We start from the raw sequence: 25,123 nt of genomic DNA, 5'->3' as shown, positions 1-25,123 counted from the left end.
GCATTGTTTCAACAAAACAAGGACGTGTTTAAACATCATGGTTTACACCAGTGGTTCCCAACCTTTTGCTTTAAGGGATCCTTTTCTATCATTGACTAAACTGACGACCCCTGACTAAGCGGATTTTATGGATATTTCATATTATATTCATTGCATAACAATAACAGTACAGAACAACTGGTAAACTGCACAATTAACCCAAATAGTGAACGCAAGAACTGCAGGAAGTTTATGTAAAACGAGCGATTTGGATGAATTGCATCAGAGATGAGTTTTCCTGTTATTTTTAGGGACCTTTAATACGATTCTCTGTATTGTGTATTTTTTTTTTTCATTTTTAACAATCATTCATACTTAACAGGCTTTTTTTTTTTTTTCTTCTCCCTGACGCTTGATCATTGTTCTATCAGTTCTTTGGTCGTTTTAGCGGCGTACTGTTCTAATGCAGGACGCGGCTGTTTAGCAGAGAGAGAAGGTCCTGTGAATATAACTTGTGTTCAGGTCTTCATTGTGTCCTTATCCTGTGAGATTTGTTTTAAGTTTATATTTAAAATAATAAACCAAACTTTATAAATTTAATTTCCCCAGAAATGAATGAAATGCTGAGATATGTGCTGCTATTTTCCTGTGGGGAGAGCAGTGCCGCCTGACTAGGTAGAAGTGCTACCCTTGGCATGGCACACCGCTCTAAATCGCCACCGAATGCTGCGCTTAAAGTTCAAATTATTTAAACTTTGACCTCGTTGCTGTTGACCTTTCAAAGCGCAACCAATGAGAACAGAGGCAACTGTTGTTTTGCCTAGAAACAGTGAATGGCGTTCCTCTTGTGGTGAGTGAAGAGCAAATTCCTTATCATGTGAAGGCTGCGACCGCCCGTGAAGCTTTGGCGACCCCTAGCGGGGGTCGGGACCCGTAGGTTGGGAACCAGTGGTTTACACCCTAAATCATCTGTTTTTATCACCATATCGTACCGAGCCAAGAGAGAAAACAGGATATGTTTGTGTTGTTCTTGACTACTTCCACAAACCTCTCGTCTCCTCTCTGACACAACCTCAGCATGAGTTTAACATTACAAGCTTCACAACACTTGTAATTACTGCAGCGATACTGGACTGCACCACATTGTAAAGGTGTTCCTGTTATTACATATAATTATCAGTGGATGTAAAAAAAAATAATCACATTCATACAGTCATTCAACATACACTTATAATAGTCATTTTACAGCTTTAAACTTCTCCCATGATGTTCAATGATTGTCTTTCTAACATAAAATTTGCAATGAGGATATTGGTCCACTGAGAAACACATAAAAACTGTTTAACATTTAAGTACATAACACAGTTCAAAGGATATCTCTTTTGGGATGAATGTACATACATTTTAAAATTTAATTAATATGAAGTTAGCTGATAAAAGTCCACCAAACACGGTGAAACAATTGTACCTAAAATACACTGTATAGTTTTAAAAACGTTTTGGCAATTTTGGTAAAACATTATTTACATTCATGAATTCTCTCACTTAACTTTGAGGATAAAAGTGTCAGCTGTTTAAGAGAGATTCAGTTGGGCCAGCCTCTCGTCTTTATACTGAAACACTGCAGGAATGTATGAAGCTAAAATATAACTGGGACTGTCTACATAGTATTTAACAAAATATTTTATATTTTGTTAAAGGGTAACTGGTATTTTATCAACTTGGACCTTGACTCAACTTGAAAAATACCAAAGTTACCCTTTAAAATGACAAATGGGTAAGTAAATAAGATCCTGCTTTAATGAATTCATCTGATCCTAATCAGAGATAAATTTGCGTCAGTGCACGACAGGCTGGCGTCAGTTTCCTCTTTTACAAAGTCACACAATAGTCGTGAGTAGGTTTACCTACTCCTTAATCTCATTAAGCAATTATGTGCCAGCAGCTACAACTCCATTCACATTTTTAAACAGACCGGCTGCGTCCTCGTGTGGTTTGACATCCCGTCCACACAGAGGCAGCAGAGTACCACATGTAAGCAAAGAATGAAATCTAGGAGAGGTCACTGGAGAAACTCTGACTGCCCTGCAGCCACGTCCACTCCCTCAACACCTAGGACAGAGACAAGTGGTTTTTAATAGTCGCCGCACATAAAATAATTAAAACAATCATAAACTACAGCAGGCAGCTGCTTGGCTTCACAACCAGACGAGTGTGGGAGCTGAAGAAGGGAGTGCGAGCATGTATACGTACATCCATACTGCTCTCTGATTCCTGGATGGTGTCATGCAGCAAACTCTGGAGACGACTCTCGAATGTCCTGCTCTCCTCCACGAGAGACTCGTCACTGCAGACGCACCCAAAGTGATTCATTCATTCACATGTTACTCATAATGTTGATGATAGTTTATCGTTGTGTTTACAGGAAATGTATTTGTGCTTTGATGATGATGAAGAGCTTGAAATTAAAAGTTTGTATGAGATCATCAGCATGCAAAGAAAACTCACAACTGCTGTAGGCTGTGTCTGGGGGTCAGCAGAGGCGGCACTGAAGAGGGGGTTCGTAATCCATCAGGACTCCCACTCACCGGGCTGCGGACTTTACTCTACACAAGACAGGATAATGCACTTTATTATGTGTTAGTTAATATAAGGCTGTCAAAGACAACGCCTTAACGCAAATTAGTTTTAACGCCACTAATTTATGTAATGCAAACGTGTGATTTTCTATGATTATTATTTGTGTATAACATGCATAACATAATATGAGTAGCCACAAATCATGTTATGCATGTATATGCAATTAACAGGCATCCCCCTAAATGGAGAGGAGGTCTGTGTGAGTGTGTCAGTGTGTGTGTGTGCGTGTGTGTGTGTGTGTGTTCATGTATCCTCACACAGGCGACTTTGAGCAGGTTCCACAGCTCCCTCTGTCGTTTCTCCTGCAGACTCATCAGGACTTGTTCGCTCTCCGCCATCCTCTGGACCACGCCCTCCACCTTCGGCAGCAACTCCATTACACGCTGACGACACACCGCTGTCTTACTGCATAACACACAGACACAACAGTGGTCCAATACAGAGGCACAAAAAGAAGAGAAGTATTTTCACAGTCTTATACTTTAACAGTTTTACAACAAACCGACTTTCTTGACTTGCAAAATTATCTTTTAAATTGACATACATCCTATTATGCGTGATTCATGGCGCAAATTCAAACGGGATCAAAAACAGATTTGTCTCTCGCCATTGACCACCGTACATATTTTTTCTGAAATAAGGTCCCATGTTGGTCCACCAGAAGGGACGAGACTTTGACTCTCTATTCACCTTATCCTGAGAAGAGTGAATTTGTGCGTAAATGAACGTTCCTGACCATTTTTACTGCCATTTCCGCATCACCTCATAATATCTTCGATAGGTAAACCATCCATTTCGAAGAGATATAGGTTGGATAAATCACAAGTTATTTTATGCATGTGTTATTGGAAACATATCCACATGTTAAATACTTTATAAATGAGACCTAATAAGTGTATTTATATGGAGTTACCAGGCTCTGTTTTTCCTCTCATCAGTAAAACAAACAGAATATACTCTATCCTTTCATATTAGATTCATGAGGGAACAGTCAGGCTTCCTCATGTGGCTCAATGTGGCTGGAGATATAAATGTTAAATAAAAGACTATGGAAGAAATTCTGCAGATATATTTGGTGAGCCTAATAAAATCCCAGCTGTGGGTCCCGACCCAGTCTCTGGGAATCACTGCTGTAGACCATTTATAAATGACTTTACACGTTAGTAACCGCAGACTGGAGGACTTCATTTAAAAGGAAATATTTAATTAATAAAAGGTTGTGACTTTTTACACTTCTTTATTAATACCGGCATGTCCTTAATTAAGTGCTGCAAATGTGTCACCTTAGACTTAGCCATCACATTACAGAAGTATTTCTGGCAATAACTTGCTTCATTTTTAGACAGATACACAAATTCTCAAATGAGAGTTACGCAGTGCAACGCCAGTTCTCCAGCACACTTTTTCCAAACACAATGACATTATAAACCCCTTTTCCACCGCAGGAACTTTCCCCCAGAACTAGGAACCTTTTGAGGAACTCATTGCATTTCAACCGCAGGGACCAGGGTCTAAATTAACTTCTGAGGACATTTTACCCCCTAAAAAATGCTCTGGTCCGGGGGGGTAGTACTTTCTAAAAGTACAGGAACTTTCTGGGTGGGGTTTGCAGGGATGACCGTCGCCGATTGGTCAAACATACACACAGCGCCGCTGCTTCAACTGTACCGCTTCATTCGTAAACAAGGAAGTACTCTGGTATCAATTTAGGTTAAGTTAGGCTCTGCTGTCGGTTTCCAGACTTATTTAAAAAAAGACAGAGACAAAACGACAGAGAGATTGTGCGAACACTAAATGGACAATTTACTGTGGAGACAGACGCTCTTAGTTTAATTTTCCTCCTCTGCATTACATCCATTACATCCAACGTGCATCAGTAAAGACTACGCGCCAGCGGACTAATCTACCTCACCTATGCAGGTTTTTAGACCGTCATTGAAACGTAAAGAACATTGGCCTTTTAGTTCCTTGGAAAAGTAGACCCGGGGCAAAAATTATCAGGAACGTCTTGAGGAAACCGGGTCGTAGTGGTTATTCTTCAAAAGGTGTTGGAATTGGACTTTGAAAGGATCTGGGAATAGTTTTCAAAGTTAAACAAAAACACAGTTTTGTTTCGTGTGTTCGAGTACCTGAGGTGGGTGTAGAAGTCTCGGAGTTTCCTCTCGTAGAACTGCACAGCCTGAACCACCAGGCGCACCACCTCCTGACTGTCCCCTGGGCACCTCTGGTCTGAGCAGGGGGGAAGGAAGAGGAAAGCCCGGTTTATTTTCACATGGAGACACTTTAATGAGTGTTATGTAAGAAGTGAAGCGATGCATGCCATCCAAACCTCTGGGTTTCTCTCTGAGCTTGCGGAACAGCTCCATGGCCTTTCCTTCACTGAGGGACAAAGAGGTTGAAGAGAGCAGCGTTCAAGATCACAAAGCAGTTGTTTTTGTTGTCTTTTACAGTTTGGTTCAGACTTACAGTGTGTCCAGAGCCTCTCCACTCCTCCACGGCTGTCTCTGCACATCCACGATGTCTGGCTGCAGCTGCATCATCTCCTCCTCCAGCTCACTCACCTTGGCCTGGACACCCACACGTTGGTTTTAGTCTTTTTAAAGCACACATGAATGCTCCTTACAAACACACAGAAACACACTTAACTGTACCTGACCACAGCTGACAGCCGTCTGCTCCATCTCCCTCCACACGCCCAGTAGTTTCTCTGACGCTAGAAAATATAAAAAGACTCTCATTAGTCAGCGGCAAACTGGATTATTCTGGACATTCAAGTTCACTTTCCTTCAAATTTAGCTATAAATAATTACGATTAAAGGAACGGTGTGTAACATTTTGGTGGATCTATTAGTAGAAATGGATTATAATAATATTATAAATATAATAAGCGTTTTCAGTCCAAAATGGCGACAGCTTCATCTCTTTGCTTCTATACTCTTTGAACAATAGTACCGATCCCGGTGGCGGTCTGCTCCTGGTATTTGTCCATGTCTATGTGCAGGCTGGTGGTGAAGAACTCCAGCTTGGCCATGAGTCTCTGGTGCATGGACACCATCTCATTCTTCTGTTTGGACAGTGAAGAGTTGTGTCTCAGCAGGCTCATACTGAAAGAAAGAAGGCAAAGAAATGTGTTTATTTTATCAAAACAGTTAATGCATGTGTATGATATGTGTGTGTGTGTGTGTGTGTGTCCTACATGGCAGCTTTCTGTCCCTGCTGCAGTCGTTGCCAGTCTTCCTTCAGGGAGCGGATGGTGTGCCACGCCTGGCCGCAGGTCCTCCTCAGAGGGCTGTAAGCCAGAACGTGTTTGGGGTCGGTTTCTATGACAACGACAAAGAACAAGAGAGACAGACAGACCAACGTTATAATAGTTTGTATTTTATTTTAGTTTTTTACTTTTCATTTTATTCATTATTATTTATTTATTATTTATATCATTTTTCATTGATTTTAGTTTAGTTTTAGTTAGTTTCAGTTCTTCATAAAGCTATAGTTTATATATATTTATTTTTAGTTTGTTTTTGTTAGGGCCAGGTATAATGTCTCAGAAGTATGTAGCTAAATATATATACAAAATGCATGGTTGGAGAACTGTGTAGAAATGGCCATAATGTTTAATCTTCGCACTACTTTAGTGAAGCATCATCTCCTGGAAGACAATTCAAGTGGTTCAATGTCTCCTTTTTTTGGTAATGATATATTAAAGCTAAAAAACTAAAACTGAAATTAATTTAGGTTCAATTTTATTTTATTTTTATTAGTTTTTACTCAGGTAATATCGTTTTTGTTTAGTTTAAATTTCTCTTAAGCCACTAAGGCAGATTCAAAATCAACAAAAGAGAGGAAGAATGCAACTTAAACATAGAAAAGCTTTGCAGAGGAACTACAGGTGAAGAAATATAGTTTTCTTATTGTTGTGTACTCACGGACGAAGCGGATGTTTTCTGGAAGGGTGCGAGGAGCGAACTGAGGCTCATAACTGCAAGAGGAACGATCAAACAGGAAGACCAGAGGCAAGTCTGTCCGCCGCCCGTCTATCTCCTACAAGACACACAGAGATAATGAAACACTTTGAATCAGTCCATTATAACATTGTGCTGTTGACTATTCTGTGAAGGTATTGTGTGTGTACGGTGTTTATATCAGTTATTACTGTGTAATCCACGGCGCACTGCGTGGCCAGTCCGTGAGGCTCCAAGGCCAGCCCCGCCTCCAGCAGCAGCTCCTGATTGGCTGCAGGGATGTTGGTGTCTTTCTCTATCCTCAGCTGCAGGTCAGCCACGGTCTCTTCGTCTGAGACGGAGTACGTCAGGATTTTTGCAGAAATCATGTTCAGGACATGAACCAGCTGAGGGAAAAGAGACGGACCAAGAAGCACAATGCAGGAAGAACAAGTTAATACGTTGGTCTAAATCAAAAAAGGTGCACAATCGCTTCAGATTTAATCAAAACTGAAACACAAGAAAATGGAGAAACAGTGTCCAGATTGAAAAATACCAAAGTTACCCTTTAAATTACAGCTTGACAAGAGAAACAAAGCTGTAACCTCTTTATACGTTTTACCAAAATCAGACCAGTGAGTAACATTCAACAAAAGAACAAAAAGATGTCCACATGGGGGAAAACGAGACAAAGTGAAATAATAAATGAATGAAGTATTATTGACCTTGAGCTGCAGGATGACCCCGAGCTGGGAGAAGCAGTCTATGGGCAAAGCGTCGGGGTCTTTGCCTCTCTCCTGAGGAGACCACTTCAACATCACCTGCAGCCACCGCTCCAGTCTCTCTAACAGCAGACTGTCAAACACCAGCCAACACGTTAGACTGAGATAATATTATATGAGTCTTAAATTAGCATTTCTATGTGTATGAATGTGTCTGTCACAGATAGAAATCACCTGTTGAGGTTGTTGGGCTGAGGCAGATGTTTAGAGTAGCGGACTTCCCCCGAGAGGTCCTCGTAGACGACAATATCGTTGTCCTGCTTCAGCCTCAGTTTGTTGTGCCTAGAGAGGATACAGGATGGATTATATGAGAGAAAAGTAGGGCTGCAACTAACAATTATATTCATTATTAATCTTTTCTCGATTAATTGATTAGTTGTTTGGTTTATACGATGGTGAAAAATGTCGATCAGTATTTCTCAAAGCCCAAGATGACGTCCTCAAATGTCTTGTTTTGTCCACAACTCAAAGTTATTCAGTTTACCGTTATAGAGGAGTAAAGAAACCAGAAAATATTCACATTTAAGAAGCTGGAATCAGTACATTTTTACTTTTTTTCTTAAAAAATTACTCAAACTGATTAATCGATTATCAAAATAGTTGGTGATTAATTTAATAGTTGACAACTAATCGATTAATTGTTGCAGCTCTAGAGAAAAGTCCTAAAAATTTAAGTTTAGAGTTGCATATCTTGCATAATATTTGTGAGTTTTTTTCCCATTTTATACTCAATTTGCTCACAGTGAATTCCTCGTAGCCGGTTACGTGCCAGGAACTGAACCTGTAATAATGGGGGAGTATTTTTCCTCTGTGTAACCAGACCTCTCTGGAGTTTCATATCTTTTAGTCATCATATTAGTGAGGCACAAGCGGCATTGACGTTGGCACAACCCGCATATCCTGCAATTCTTTGCTGTGGCAACTCCTATTTATTTATATACTCCCTGAGTTCTACAACCCAACCACGTAACAGTGATGTTTCTTTTCATTGCTTAACTTTCCAAAAAAACGTCATTGTCAAGCTTGTTTTGCAAAAGTTAGATTACCGTCAGATAAAAAAGAGAACATTAGATTTGAGAAATGTTGGAAATTTTGACATGTTTCATCCTTTTTGGAAAACATGACTTCACTTTTTTCATGATGACTTTTGAGGCATTTGAACAAAAACTTGGTTCAGATATAGGACTTTCTGAAAGGTGGTACTACCAAGGAACGGGTTGCCAGGTTGGTAAGAAAGGGCGAAATCCGGTGATGCACTCAAACACCAAAGTCCCGAAGCTCCAGTAGTCCACAGTGACCGTGTACTTCTGTCTCTCAATGAGCTCTGGAGCCTGGAAGACGGACAAGTTCAGCGGTTACTGTTCCGAATACGGTGAGAAGATCGGGAGGAAAATGTGTTTTCATCACTTACCAAGTACTGAAGTGTTCCCACAAATGAGGTGCAGAGGCTGCTCTGGTCCAGCTCTTTGGCATAGCCGAGATCTATTATCTTGTGGATCAACTAGGATCAGGGGACAGAGCAAAGAATAACAGTTTATCCAACAATTACAAATTGACAATTTAAAAGGTACAGTTCACAGCAAAATCTAAATATTTTTCCTCTAACCTGTAGCGCTATTTATCAATCTAGATTGTTTTGGTTTGAGTTGCAGAGTGTTTGAGATATCGGCTGTAGAGATATCGGCCTTCTCTCCCATACTATGGAACTAGACGACACTCGGCTTGTGGTGCTCGAAGCGCCAAAAACATACATTTGAAAACCTCACCAACAACGTCTCTTTCCAGAAATCATGACCCAGTTACTCCACAGATTAATCCACAGACTTTGTTGTGATCAGTTTCATGTAGGGACTATTTTCTTTCTACCGAACTACACCCACCAACCGTATCACCGTGCAGAAGGAAGCGTGCATCTACTCGTGGATGAGAGGCTTGTGCTTTTACGTAAACATTACTGGCGACCTCCTCAGCTGAGTTGTAACTGTACCGTTAGCTGGCTCAGTGGTGCTAGGGGATCTAGCAGTATCGGTTAGCTTTATACTATAAACATGAGCCTGTAAATAATTTAATCATGAATCATAAGGACTCCCTTCATAAATAAAGGATTACAAAATAGCAACATTTATTTATTTGTTTATTTGACAGGGACAATACATAGGCATTGTTACACTTCATTAAAGTGCAACCGATGCAAGGTATATTGGACTTCTGAAAAATTAAAGGCACCAAGTTTGTTCAGGAGTATGTTGTGGTTCACGGTATCAAAAGCCTTTTTAAGGTCTAGAAACACAACTCCCACCACATTGCCCTCGTCAAAGGAGCTCTTGATGTTCTCAGTGAGGTAACAGTTGGCCATTTCTGTTGAGTACCGTTGCTTAAAGCCAAATTGCGTAGGATGAATGAGTTTGTTGGTTTCGAGGTGGTCAGCTAGTTGTTCTGCAATGACTTTTTCCAGGGCCTTTGAGAAAGCAGGTAGAATACAGATGAGTCTATAATTGTCTACTTGGCCTGGTGCTCCAGCTTTCAAAATTGGCGTGATGATTGCTGTTTTCCAGCTATGTGGGAATTTACCAGTTCAGATGTGTTTATCAGATGTGATTATCAGATGTGGTATAGGTTTAATCAGGGTGGATCCGTGTGTTTTGATTAGTGCAGTATCCAACCCAAACACATCCTTTGAATTATTTAATTTATTGATGATTTTACCCACCTTCTCTTGGTCAACCTCTTTGATATAGTAACTTGTTGCAATTTTACTGGCTCAAAATTTTCAGCAAGCTCCTCTGCTGATTGAGTGAAGTATTTCATAAATTAATTTGCTATTTCTGTCCTGTCAGAGTTAATCACTCCATTTACCTGCAGCTCTGATAGAGATCTTTGTTGACTGGGCTTAAGTTTAGTAAGGCTGTTTAGGTGTTTCCAGAGAGATGTGCCATTTCCTTTAGATTCCATCATCAGTTGTGTAAAGTGGTTTTTGCCTTACGCAGTTCCCGAACTACCAAATTTCTCAAACATGGTAGTAAGGGAACTACCCTATTTCTCAAACCCTTGAAGATAAGAACATTTGTATTCACTTTAGTGGTTAGGGACTTTTTCAGTGCAATATCTCTTTTTTTCATCAACTGGCAGATATCATTATTTAGCCAGGGTAGGGAAACTCTTCTGGGGCTGCACGGTGGTGCAGTGGTTAGCACTGGCGCCTCACAGCTAGAGGGTACCCTCGCAGGTTCGAATCCGGCTTGGGGCCCTTCTGTGTGGAGTTGTTCTCCCCGTGTTAGCGTGGGTTTTCTCCGGGTACTCCGGTTTCCTCCCACAGTCCAAAGACATGCAGGTTAGGTTAATTGTTGACTCTAAATTGCCCGTAGGTGTGAATGTGAGTGTGAATGGTTGTCTGTCTCTATGTGTCCCTGCGATGGACTGGCGACCTGTCCAGGGTGTACCCCGCCTTCGGCCAATGTCGGCTGGGATAGGCTCCAGCCCCCCCCGCGACCTCTAACGGGACAAGCGGTTGCAGATGGATGGATGGGAAACTCTTCTTTGTTTGCATTTAAAAACTTGTTTATATTTATCAATCAGTTCTGTGAGAGTTTTTGTCAAATGTCTGAGTCTGTTCTTTTTTACACGATAATTCCTGTATTTTTAAAATCAGGCTCTATTTTTCACTATTAGTCATGTGAGGGTATTATTGAGGGTAATATTACTCACTGAAGCTTCGAAGCACAAAATATGGTATTCGGGACAGCTCTAACTGTATTTAACGGACACATATGTTAGTGGTGTCTTCTCATCAATCTCTGCAGCAGAAAGTGCTTTTCCAAAAATGTCAAACCATTCCTTTAAATCCTGAGGGACTCAAGAATACATGAGCATAAATCTGTCCATTTGTGTACAACCCCTTTTGTCTTGAACGCCCCGAAACCAGAAACTAAGTCTGTATGTTTGATTTATTGTTTCTCTAGAGTGCCAGACAAAAACAAGTGCAAAACTATAAACTTAGTACTGATAAAGTCTGGTTGGCTCAATTTCTATAAACACAGCAGTGTGTATAAACATGGATATAACCTGTTTAATATGTCTGGCCTCATTTATAAAGCATTCTTCATTTTCCTGTGTCCTACTGCAGCCTGGAGGACACAACGAACATAAGAAAGGGAGGAAGGTAAGAGTGAGTTCCTTGTAACAGCAAGGAGCAGCTAAAGGATCGAGTTTTCCACATTAAATATTCAGAGCAGCAAAGTTGAGCTCAACTGGTGAGAGTAAACACGAGGACGTGAGAGAGACGAGTCTCCTGCACTTAATCCACACAGCCCACATGGAGACAAAAAGCCTTTACTGAGGTTGACCTCTTTGTTGTGGTTTGGGTGTATTTGTCATAACAAGAAGGTCTTTAACTCACTCTCTTCTCTCCCTGCTGCAGCACAATGTTCTCTGGTTTCAGATCTCTGTGGATGATCCTCTTCATGTGGAGGTACATCAGAGCCGACGCTGAAGGGAGGAAGAAGAAGAAGAAGATGCAGAGTTAGAGCTGAATGAACTGTAAACTATTTGCTCAAGATTCATTGCTCACGCTCATATAAAAGAGGTCATGAGGCATGTGAACTAGAGCTCAACCAATAAATTGGCCTCTTATGGCAGATATATCTGTAATGGAGTATATGTAGGGCGATAAATAACAACAACATCATCCTGCAGGCTTCTCCAGAGGGACACCAGAGTTTAACAAGTCAAGAAGAAATATTGTCGGACTCATGACGGACAATTTAAAACTAAAATAATCAAAATCGATGCAGCAGAACCAGAGATATCGTCTTTTTTATGTCACACATTTCTTCTTCCTTGTCAAAACCTGACGCCTACATTACCCACAATGCAACTTGACCGCTGGCAGTTTGGCGGGAGATTCAGGTGTGTTATGCTAGAGGTGGCTAACGAGCCGCTGGCCGGTAACTCTTTATAATAAGCATCATTTATAAATGGTAAATTGATAGTTAATTAAACTTCGTTAATGGTTATTTTTCTATTAACGAACAACAAAATGGTAATTAATAATGTTTATTAATTATTAGTAATGTTAAAATGTATGTTATTCTAACAGTTCATTGTTGCACACATTATAAAACTAAAATGTCAATAAAATGTAAATGTAAATAAAGATGGATAGATAGATAGATTTTGAAAAACAGATACAAATGTGCAATTAATTTGCGATTAATCGCTGTCGATTGACAGCCTTAATAATTAATATTATATGCCATTTCTGTCAATAGATCCCCCGAAATGGAAAGAGAGATAACTGGATGCTCTGTGTGTTCAATCGTAAGACAAAACATCGTGGGTGCTCTTGGAAAACGGGGCGATTTTTTGGATCCATCGACTGGATGCCTTAAAGTATCCTGGTCTTAATGAAGATATAGACTTTACATGCTTTCTGTGAATAATATATATATATTTATTTTTTCTGTATTGCTCCCATGCTTGCTTTGTAGCCTCCGTTGTAAAGTAGGTGTAGTTTCAGTGATGATGGACATAAATTACTTGTTTCTGTGTTATTTCTTTGTGATATTTTGTTATATTTTGTTATACTATGATGATCATGTGATTGCCTCCCATTGGTTGTTGATACCATAAAGCCACATCTGCTTTGTCTGTTTGATTTAAGCCCCGACGAAGACCTACAGGGGTCGAAACATGTTTGGCTTTTTAAATGATTTAGCCGCTACAATAAAGACTTTTTAATTATTATTTCCTTCCTCGTTGCCACACTGGTCCTTTAACACCCTCTGAAAATCATGTTTTTACACTCACTTTGCTGCATTGATGTACAGGTGAACTCCAGGACCCTGTGACATCACCGTTAGGTATGCAGGTATGCAGGTTGGGTAAGGGTCAGAGGTGAAACAGGCTTGAGGATTTCAACCAGAGAGGGCAGTAAAACACTGCTTATCAGCCGGGTGTTCAGTAACTCTTTATTAGTAAGACTCATAAGAGGATAAGACTCCTACTTACATTACGGAGCCTTTAATCAGATGAAGTGAAAGTCTAATAGGTTTTGTCTCAATTTACAGCTGAAACTATAATGTCACTTAACTTATGTGTCAGAGGGTGACTAGTGTGTGTGCTGGCAAAATGCGTACAACGAGGCGGAACCCATAACCTTTGAGCACCTGACTGTGTGAGTGTGTGTACATGTGTGTGTGTGTTTGGGTGTGGATGTGCATGCCTATGTCTTGACCCTCACTTGTGAAGCAGTTTTAAGGGGATCACTCATTATCAGGAAATGTCCACCGGTGGGTAACAGGAAAAGGAGTTTCTGTGTGAGTGTGTGTGTGTGTGTGTGTGTGTGTGTGTGTGTGTGTGTGTGTGTGTTACTCTCCATTCTAGTTGTGTGTGATCCGTACCATGTGCGTCCTCTCTCAACTGTATTTATACAGCGTGTAATATACAATGTCTTGTTGTTGTAAGCGTTCGAGCACTATGTTAGCGTCAGAGCGTGAGTGTCTGATCGTTGACGTAAACCTCCGCCTGTGTGTGAACCGTCGCCATGGTGACTAAGAGGTTAGTGGTTTAGGGTCACTGGTGACATCACGATACCGGACACCATGACCATTTCCTCCATACAGTACTACAGGAAATTAATCACGCTGCCAGCTCACTCAGTCACACAATTAATCCATCACTCTCACATCGACGTGATTTAAAGTGGTGTAATGTGTAATGTGAAGCGGCGGATCGAGCGGAGGTATACTCACAAATATCACATAACAGAATCAAAACGGAGCCCTCCCTCATCCCACAGCAGTTCTCGTGGAGGTTCAGATGCTGCAGAGAGGACAAACACAGACACTTAATACAACGAATAACTCTAATCTGTCTACTTTATTAATGTTTTACAACTTTCTGCTCTTCTATAAAACTATTAAAGCTATTTTCCGTCCATTAAATGTTCAGAAGGGATCAGACATATATTTGAGGTCGTGACCAGACAAGCAGAAAACAAACCCAAGTATCAACTTTCTCTAATACATGAATAAAACTTTATTCACAAGGCATTTTTGCACAGTTGATCAGACTTTTAAGAGCATTTCTGGTAGCGATTTTAAACTAAAAGAAGTTTCACAAATTGGCAAATCAGCACTTGTGTTGTAAATCCTTTGATTTGATTTACTTTAAAACACTACATTTAAAGCGTTCTACTGCTGGAAACTTGTGGCAGAGCTGATAATAAAAGAATCCACTGCTTAGTTTTAGGCCATCTGGGATGCTTTGAAATTTTTATGACACTGCGGTTTGTGACGGTTGGCATTTTCCTCGTCTACCGGCGGCCTGGTGCCAACATCGTCTCTCGCCTCAGGCTGCACACTCAGCTCCGGATTTCTCCCCGCAGAGGAAGCGCAAACAATCGGCTGATTGTTGGTCCGAACAAATCAGGCAGTCCCGTTTATGTGTGAGTATCTTAACTTTAGTGAAATACAAAAAAATTAGGGCTGTCAAAGTTAATGCGATAATAACGCATTAACGCAGATTCGTTTTAACGCCACTAATTTCTTTAACACATTAACGTAACTTGCAATTTTTAGGTTGTAGCGGCTCAGTTTTAAAGCTAGAGTGAAGATACATCATGTGAATCTATAAAACCTAATGAATCCATTGGTACCAACCATGTCATACTAGTTTGTCACGAAGGAGGTTAAATAACGCTCCAAACTTAGGCTAAATTTTGGCGAGGAAAAGCTGTCATGGCCTTTTGTCAAGGGGTCCCTTGACCTTTGACCTCTAGATATGTGAATGAAAATGGGTTCCACGGGTACCCACGAGTCTCCCCTTTACAGACATGCCCACTTTATGATAATCACATGCAGTTTGGGGCAAGTCATAGTCAAATCAGCACACTAACACACTGACAGCTGTTGTTGCCTGTTGGGCTGCAGTTTGCCATGTTATGATTTGAGCATATTTTTATGCTAAATGCAGTACCTGTGAGGGTTTCTGGACAATATTTGTCATTGTTTTGTGTTGTTAATTGATTTCTAATAATAAATATATACATACATTTGCATAAAGCAGCATATTTGCCCATTATCATGTTGATAAGAGTATTAAATACTTGACAAATCTTCCTTTAAGCTACATTTTGAACAGATAAATGTGATTAATTTGCAATTAATCGTGATTGAATATTTTAATCAACTGACAGCCCTAAAAAAAAATATAAGCAATAGTGACATTTGTGTTTTCAGTTTCGATGCGCCTCTTTCTTCTTGAACTGTGTGATTTTTTTGAAGGACGTCATGAAAAAGGATCATCAGCAGATGATTACCGCTCGTTGTTAATTTATTATGATTCAACACTTTGACCTAAAGGTCTCTGGGCTCTAATCCAGCATCCTAATCTACATATATGTGCACACACTCCACGGATGTTTACCCTTCTCAGATCTCCTCCCTGACAGTACTCCATCGCCAGCAGCGGCAGGTCGTTGGTTGCCACCATCTTCTGCATTCCCTCAGGAACCTCTCTGGCTGCTACAACGTTAACATGATCCAACCTATGTGAGTAAAAACGAGCAGATATCAATCAGTGGGGCGGCACAATGTATCGTCACATACTTGTTTCATTACTGAGATATGAACACTTGACTTGTATATAGATGTTTTAGACTTAAATCTTGTTTTTCTTGGATCTCTCCTCCATCGCTGTGTCCAACAAACTTATCGAAAACGGCGTACTTTCACAATTACGTGGAAACCTTTTCATCAGTTAAGTCTTCACCCTCTTTGATCTGCTCTGTTATTGTATCTGTTTCTCATTGTTCTCTGTTTCATAACTCAACAATGTGTTTCGGGTTATCACAGGGTAAAGCCCTCTTTGAGAAAACAAAGGAGAATTATAAAGATAACAAACTCAAACTGATACCAGATGCACCTGGAAAGAAATCATAACATTGTACAACATGCGATCAGTGTGCTGGGACGGCTACAAAAGCAGGAGACATATGACAGTCATCACTGGAATAATAAGCTGTTATTATCAAACACTAACATGTTTTTTCCTCTGGAAACCTGAAGCGTTTGTTCAAATTAGTGAAAACAAACCTAAACATCTATAGAAAGTATAGTCCTATTGTGTTACTTTACGCCAGTGATTCTCAAAGTGGGTTTCGTGGCCCTCTGTCAGGGGGTCCGTGAAATAATTATCTATAAATGATAAAATTGTGTTGTATCATTAAAAAGTCTAATATCTACATATGGGACCATTTGCACCAATAAAACAAGCTTATTGTGTCCATTGAGTTCGTTATTTTTAAGTTGAAGCTCTTACTGAAAGTCAGCTTTAGACTAGTACGTTTTAATATCTGGATTTATCAGGACTATGTCAGTCTTCAGTTCATTTTCTGAAAGCTTTTAATATCAATTACTTGAAGTGTAAGCTATAAATGTTGTCCAAATGCAATTTGAATAAAATCCCCCTCTGTTTAAAGATATATAAATGTATTAACATTTAATAACAACGCAAATTTCCCCGCTGTGGGACTAATAAAGGATTACCTCAACTTATTTTCTCTTAACATGATTCAAATTGAAATAGGTCTGAAGTGTTTAGGGTGAAACGTTTTAGAATACAAATAGTTTAGCATCTAAGAGTATAAATGTTAGTAAGCATTATGCTTAATTGGTGCTATAATTAAGAGGGGGGTCCTTGGAAAATGTTTCTCCCCTGTAAAGGGTTCCTGGCCACAAAAAGTCTGAGAACCGCTGCTTTACGCCTACACATACACTACAAATATGATCTGATGTGGAAAATATTTCTCTCAAAACACATTTTGGGATGCATGGATGGAAAAAAGAGTTAGAGAGAGAGTGGGAGGAAATTGTGAAGGTGAACCTCAACAAGATGGTGGGATAAATACATTTTTTTTTTTGACCAAAACATTCTGCAGCTTAAATCCAACCTCTATAAACCCACATTATATCTCAAAAACATTGTGAAAGTGATGTGTTTTTATACAAGCATGCGTACATCTGTGTTAAGTAGCTGTAATAATATAATAATAGGTTGCCATGTATGTGTCCCCTGCCCTGTGGTTTTTTCCACCGGTTGAGCGTGGGTGCCCTGGAGGGTTGCGGTCGTGACCATGTCTGTCTGAAAACAACACACTTGTTAAACTTGGACTGGGAAAGGAACGGTTTTATACTCGTGTTTGCACCAGCACAAAACACACATCAAAACCAGCATGAACTGCCAGTCAACGTCAGTGACCCGACACCCAAACTGCTAATAGACAACGCAGACGAGTGGAAATGAAACACACCAAAGCAAAGCAAAATGAGGAGGCGGCAAATTATCCTGCCAGAAATAACCACCAACAGACCAAAATAACCCAAAACCTCCACGCTGTTCTAATTGTCTTGTGTGATTTTTACTATTTCGGGATACTAATTTGGTTTTTGTCTTTTAAGAAAACATCAGATGGGTACGTAAAAGTCAAATGTCAAACTCATAAGCACGCCGCTTGTCATGGAATGAACCACGGTGAGTCACAACACGTCAAACCAAAACCGGTCTCCCGTTGCCAGAAAGAGCTTTAAAGTAACACATGAAGGAGTTTCGACGGGAAAAAGAATCAGGGGGAAATCACCAATTTCTCCAGCTGCGTTAAGTGTGTCAGACACAAAAGATGCATCACTGCAGGAAAAAATACCCCTGGATCGTTTGTTATCAGAGAGAAAAGTTTATTCAGGTGCTGCGGTCGAACAAAAAACAAACAGAAACGTTAGGAAATCTGGTCCTTTTCACTGCCTGAATGTTACAGAACGAATCTCCGCTGATTGATTGAAGATAAACGCATTGTACCTTTTGTACTTTTAACTAAATCTTAAATAAATATGTGACTAGCATGACCTTAAGGCTGGTCTTGCTTTATTAGCTAATCCTGAGGGCACGGCCTCTGTTAAAATCTAGTTTATAGCTTTATTATTGTAGTAAATGTTGAGCTAATATGGTACACAGTCCCACGTAAATGTCTGTTTATAGCACAGGGACACTGGTTGGAGTCCAGAGGCCTGTACTATGAAGCGAGTTCAACATACCCAGAGTATCTTCTCCTTATCTGGCTTAACTTACCCTAACAACCGCGATCACGCTAAGCGGTCCTACGACGCTGGTTATCAACTCGGTAAATCAACCCAGAGTTTCTCAGTCTGGCTGTGAGCGCGTTCACACGAAAGGGGCGGTGTTTGTAGCATGTAACCAATCACAAACATGGACAAGTCTACTGTCAGGAGAGCCAAGAGCAAACTATAATATTAGACAAATATGAAGAAGTTAAACACATAATCCAGACTAAAATTAACACAGTTGAAGCTGCTAAATGCAGGAAGAACAGCTGTGTGTGAATGCGTAAATTAACAGACTTATTAATTTAACCGAATACTCAAAGGTCAGATATATTCATCTAGATGGCGCAGTGATGTATAAATAGCTTTCAAAATAAATTGGATGATTAAATTACAATTCACTATGCACTTTAGTAAGTATGTGGCGTGTGTGTCTTTCAGCTGCGTCCCCGTCTCCAGCGGTGTGAAACGGACTAGATAGCAAGTAAAAAAATAAATATAAAAACATAATTCAAAGCGGTAAACACTCACAGCATACAGCCATCTGACCTTTCTGCATCTGTCAGGTTAAACTGTGTTGTTTGTAGTCTGGATTATGACTGTAACTTCTTCGTATTTGTGTAATATTATCATACGATCTGCGCACCGAGCTCTGATTGGTCAGTAGGCGGTTCTTTTATACAAGTTGATCTCTTATCTGGAACATATACCTGCTCCGGAGCAGGTTAGCTGTTCAGCATCAGTTACCATGGCGATCTACCCCGGTAAGAAGTGAACCACCGTCGTAGGACTGAAAACCCTGAAAGGTTAACCCTGAAGTTACCTCGCTAACTGCAAATCCTGCTTCGTAGTACAGCCCTCTGGTGTCCTGCTGGTTAAGACACAAACAGGGAACCCCTCTCTCTTCCATGTTTCCTGTCTTCATCTTCACTGTGATCTAATAAAGGCAAACTGCCAAGAAAAGAAAACTGGCTGGCATCTGGGAAGAATATAGAGCTTTTCATTGTCATTCCGTTGCTAGGGCAACAGCTTTGGTCCAAGCTGACTTCCTGTCAGCTAATGCATTAACAACCACTGCAACAGGAAATACATAGGGGCCCATTTAGACCGTTTATGTTGTCAAGTTTGAAACGGTCTATAATGAAGCTGCCATGTTCCAGCTGTGCGTCCTGTACATAACTGGTGCGGGGTCAAAAGGGACTCATTTGTTTCGCTCTGGGGCCCTTTAGTTACTAAAGTTTAGTATGTTGATGGATGTGAGTGTGAAACTGACCTCTTCATGATCTGGATCTCCAGACACCATCTCTCTTTGTTTCTCTCGCTCAGCTCCTGACGGCACTGCTTTACAGCGACCTGCTCCTCTGTGTCCTGAAAACACACACACATGTTGTTTGAGATATTATCTACAGGTATTTCATGACTAGTATGACATGGTTAGTACCGATGGATACTTTAGGTTTTGTAGTTTCATATGATATGTGTACCTTCACTCTAGCTTTAAGACTGAGCCCGCTACAGCCTCTGAAACACAGTAAAGTCTCATTTGTGGCCTCAAATTGAGACATTTGTTCTTCATTAGAACATTTACAATGTGCGTAACAGATGCTTCACAGCAGAGGAAATGTTTAAATAACATTTTTAACAGCTTAAATACAATGTAAATGATATACTTTTTGGCTTTTCAGGAGGCCCCTTATGGTGATGTATTTCTTAATAATAATGCAGTTATGATTGTGACACCAAACACATACTGAACATGTAACCACTTGCCAAAAATGATGAGCAACACAAATACATCTCACTGCCCATTTCTCATGGCATCATCGAGAAAAAGGCACCCATCCTGCTTCCCAAATTGAGCTAATAATAGCCCACAGTATTGTCATTAATACAGGAAGACGGGAAATTTCCCATACAGGAAGTTTAGTCACCAGCAGTAGTGCCCTCTTCAATCATTTCCGCCTTTCCTTATCTGCCTGGCACCGATGATCAGCATCGCTTGACTGTGATCTAACTCTTAAACAAGACATCATTTACTCTTGAACGATCGGTCTGTAACTCTGTACTATTACTCTGTAACGATCGGGAATGCAGCCACCAAGAGATTAGTCAACACACGTTGCCTGTTTATGTAAAAATATTTTATATTTGAATCCGCAAGAGAAAATGTTTCCCAGGGCTCATATTCTCAAGTGCTTTCCTAAAGTGTCTGACTCTCCATCACTTGTATATCTACATTGACATGATGATGCTGCCTGGCTCAGAACCAGCTCTAAGTTTTCGCTGGGAAAGTGAGTGTGAGTAATAATAAAACAACTGAAGTACAGTTTTAAAGAGAGGAAGAGGAAGGTCCACTAAGCGGGCGTGTTCATATTCCCATCGTGTCCTGATGCAACTCTACAATGCTCTCATCCTGTGACTCGGAGTGACCTCATTACAATAGACAGCTTCCTGGACTGATGTCATACTATTTACAAAAACTGTTCAGGTGAAAATCCATTTAAACACATCGGCTTTTAGTTGTGAACTGTTTTGTCATTCTGAATCATGTAAGACTGTTTTTAATTATGATGTGAACAATCAACAGATTTGAGTTCACACAAGGATTTGCACACATTTCTTTGCATCAATTCCAATTTCTCAAGGCAGAGGAGGATGTGAGGCGTGATATTGTATTATTGTTGCATTCAAATTTGTGTTAATTTTTTAGTCATAACTCAGTAATATCTTAAAATGATGACATGATACACTTTTAGATTCAGTGTGACTTACACTTTCTGACGATATTATTATATCCTCCATTGCGAATAAACTTCCACAAATCCACTTTGAATTCACAGAAAAAAAAGACAACCCTTAAAACTTCAGAAGTTGCCTGAGAATCATCACGTTTTTAAGTTTTCTTCAGTATCAAAGTAATCCAGTGATAGCTGTCTGTACATCCACTGGTATACTGCAAACTGGAACGGCTAATAGTTCATTCAGCATACTTTTAATGGTGTAAATGTAAACAAATATAGGCTTAAAAAAATGGAGCTCAATTTGGAGCACACAGCTAAGTCATCCATGGCAACGTTATACTTCAGGTTTATATCCCCCAAAGCCCTCACATTATGGGAACTGTGGGGCAGCTTTGGCAGGGCAAGAAAGGACAAGAAAGTATTTAAATGTACAGTAATATGTATTTACTTTATGTAGTGTGTTAGTTTTATATATTAGTTTACTGGACAGAAGCTTGCTTTGACATTGAGATTTAATCAGAGCTATGATAATTTGTTTTTACAGCTCTCATTTTAATGATATGTTAGTTACACTGATGGTGATGATGTTGACGTCTGCTGGGAAACGTCAGCTGGACAACTTTAGTTGTCTTCCATCTGTGTACTTCAATGTAATATGTAATATGTGTGGGCCGTGTACCTTGTTTTGCCATCGATTGACGTTCCCGAAGCCTCCGGTGCCGAGCCGCTCCTTCAGCTCCCAGGGCCCACAGCTCTGCTGCTGCTGCAGAGGGACTCGATTCATGGCCTCCTCCGCTGGTCCTACACCCAATACAACAACAAATAACAAGAATAAACTCAAGTCTACAGTTGTACGCGTGGCCCTCAGGCCCTGGGAGACTCACTCCAGAAAACAAAATATTGGATTAATAGAAAATTTAAAAAAAAAAATTCTAAAAATCTATATACATATCTATGTATTATTATTAGTTACAGCAGTATCCTACAGGCTGTATTACCATGCAGGCCTGTTCAGTACTGCAGTAGACTACAGTATATATATATATTATTATTATTATTATTATATGTATGTGTATATACATATATGTATGTGTATATACATATATATATATATTTATATATATATATATATACTACTCAAAATTTCTTATAAACATAAAATAAAATTTGTATATATATATATATATATATATATAAACTGGAAAAACAAAGTTCGGAAACTTGTGTTTGGTCGATTATTTCTCTGTTGTTACAATGCTAATGGTCATTGTATTTTACATCGTTGGAAAGCCTGTTTATTTACCTTCACAATGATGTCCAACTTGTAAGGATCATGCATTTGTGGGATGAGCAGCACAGCTGATTATGTGGGTAGCGCCCAAGAAAAATTTGCCAAAATGCTCCGTCAATGGTAAACAGTGTATTCTCCTGTTGGTGTTGACTCTTGTTTTGAGTTGTTTGGTGGATTGGATGATTGAACTCTCTATCAGTAACAAGGAACAAACAAGACATATTGGCTATTTTAAACCTTATTCATTTAATACACCGTCAGGAGCCTCAGTAGCGGTGGAAGATCCATACGCAGCCACAACAGCCTGGCACCTCCTCCTCATGCTGGTCACCAACCTGGTCACACGTTGCTGTGGGATGGCGTTCCATTCCTCAACCAGGATTGGTTGCAGGTCAGCCAACGAGGCTGTGTTGGTCACTCTAACACGTACAGCACGCCCAAGCTGATCCTACAAGTGTTGAATTGGGTTGAGGTGTGGACTCTTGGTAGGCCATTACATTCTCTCTACTCCCACATTGTGGAGGTAGTCTGTGATAACCCTGGCTCTGTGGGGGTGAGCGTTGTTTCTTGGAGGATGAAGTTAGGTGCCAGATTGTGGAGATATGGGATCGCCACTGGCTGCAGAATCTCATCCCGATATCTCCCTGCATTGAGATGGCCTTCAATGATGACAAGCCTTGTTTTGCCAGTGAGGGAGATGCCGACCACCAAAAGCTGTTACTCGATCGGTGCAACAATCAGCATAGCGTTCTCCACGTCGTCTCCATACTTTGACCCTGCCGTCCAACTTTGGCAGACAGAACCTGGACTCATCACTGAACATGACATTCCCCCACATGTTCAGGTTCCATTGTCTGTGTTGTCGACACCAGCGCAAACGGGCCTGACGGTGAAGGGCAGTCATTGCAGGCTTCCTGGTAGCCTTATGAGAATACACTGTTTACCATTGGCAGAGCATTTTGGCAAAATTTTCTTGGGCGCTACCCACATAATCAGCTGTGCTGCTCATCCCACAAATGCATGATCCTTACAAGTTGGACATCATTGCGAAGGTAAATAAACAGGCTTTCCAACGATGTAAAATACAATGACCATTAGCATTGTAACAACAGAGAAATAATCCACCAAACACAAGTTTCCGAACTTTGTTTTTCCAGTATATATATATAGTGATGTACTGTAGTTACAGTATAGTATCTTACAGGCTGTATTACCTGGCCTGTTTAGTACTGCAGTAGACTACAGTATACATGTTTAGTACTGCAGTAGACTACAGTATACATGTTTAGTACTGCAGTAGACTGCAGTATACATGTTTAGTACTGCAGTAGACTACAGTATACATGTTTAGTACTGCAGTAGACTACAGTATACATGTTTAGTACTGCAGTAGACTACAGTATACATGTTTAGTACTGCAGTAGACTACAGTATACATGTTTAGTACGGCAGTAGACTACAGTATACATGTTTAGTACTGCAGTAGACTGCAGTATACATGTTTAGTACGGCAGTAGACTACAGTATACATGTTTAGTACTGCAGTAGACTACAGTATACATGTTTAGTACTGCAGTAGACATGTTTAGTACTGCAGTAGACTACAGTATACATGTTTAGTACTGCAGTAGACTGCAGTATACATGTTTAGTACGGCAGTAGACTGCAGTATACATGTTTAGTACTGCAGTAGACATGTTTAGTACTGCAGTAGACTACAGTATACATGTTTAGTACTGCAGTAGACTGCAGTATACATGTTTAGTACTGCAGTAGACATGTTTAGTACTGCAGTAGACTACAGTATACATGTTTAGTACTGCAGTAGACTACAGTATACATGTTTAGTACTGCAGTAGACTGCAGTATACATGTTTAGTACTGCAGTAGACTACAGTATACATGTTTAGTACTGCAGTAGACATGTTTAGTACTGCAGTAGACTACAGTATACATGTTTAGTACTGCAGTAGACTACAGTATACATGTTTAGTACTGCAGTAGACATGTTTAGTACTGCAGTAGACTACAGTATACATGTTTAGTACTGCAGTAGACATGTTTAGTACTGCAGTAGACTACAGTATACATGTTTAGTACTGCAGTAGACTGCAGTATACATCTAGTGCTATACTGTAGTTACAGTAGTATCCTAGTACCAGGCCTGTTCAGTACTGCAGTACTACCTACATGCATCCTTCAGGTTGCTTCTGTTGTTGACGTTATGCTCAACTTCTCTGCTCAATAACATAATTAACTTTATGCACTGAAACACAAGAAAACCACTTTCCTTCCTCTGTTGTTTGAAGTTGTTACAATGCACTGAAACGTTACATGTTCTCGGGTTTTGTTTTCATGCAGAAAAGCGCTTCAGCTGAAGTCTCATTTCATCTCAATCCTACCTCACACTTCGTAGGGAGCTTCCACACCTGCTTTTCTTTGAACACTGAGTGTATCCGGATCTTTAACCGAGTTAAACTTTAAACACTTTAGTAGTAATTTCGGCGACACAACAAATCTCAAAAACGTTCTACTTCCTGATCCTCATATTTCCTGTAAACCTGAAGGTGTCCGCCCACAAGGAGGCAGACCAGAGTCCTGCAGCTGGTTCATAGTCTCCTCTCCTCCTGTTTAA

The 25,123-nt window shown here is 40.1% G+C and overlaps 1 protein-coding gene across 2 annotated transcripts; it reads right to left on the bottom strand.

Moving 5' to 3' along the window:
• Positions 1 to 321: 321 nt before the first annotated feature.
• ikbkb (inhibitor of nuclear factor kappa B kinase subunit beta) lies at positions 322 to 25,123 on the bottom strand. 2 transcript variants are annotated; one of them, XM_037777778.1, is made up of 22 exons: positions 25,016 to 25,123; positions 21,877 to 21,998; positions 19,730 to 19,824; positions 15,767 to 15,887; positions 14,092 to 14,161; positions 11,739 to 11,827; positions 8,754 to 8,843; positions 8,549 to 8,673; positions 7,517 to 7,624; positions 7,286 to 7,415; positions 6,773 to 6,967; positions 6,546 to 6,660; positions 5,816 to 5,939; positions 5,572 to 5,723; positions 5,271 to 5,332; positions 5,086 to 5,186; positions 4,949 to 4,998; positions 4,749 to 4,848; positions 2,877 to 3,024; positions 2,488 to 2,585; positions 2,233 to 2,326; positions 322 to 2,091 (listed from the first exon to the last, which is right to left on the bottom strand). In XM_037777778.1, the coding sequence occupies exons 2-22, from the start codon at positions 21,979 to 21,981 to the stop codon at positions 2,032 to 2,034; spliced, it is 2,232 nt and encodes a 743-aa protein (XP_037633706.1). In that variant the 5' UTR covers positions 21,982 to 21,998; positions 25,016 to 25,123; the 3' UTR covers positions 322 to 2,031. The 2 variants fall into 2 exon arrangements, with proteins under 2 accessions (XP_037633706.1, XP_037633705.1); XM_037777777.1 differs by having other exon boundaries at positions 24,891 to 25,028.

This window comes from Sebastes umbrosus, chromosome 8 (genome assembly GCF_015220745.1).
Source record: "Sebastes umbrosus isolate fSebUmb1 chromosome 8, fSebUmb1.pri, whole genome shotgun sequence".
NCBI lineage: Eukaryota > Metazoa > Chordata > Actinopteri > Perciformes > Sebastidae > Sebastes > Sebastes umbrosus.
The sequence above is the reverse complement of the archived record's forward strand: the minus strand, read 5'-3'. Positions and strand labels throughout refer to the sequence as shown.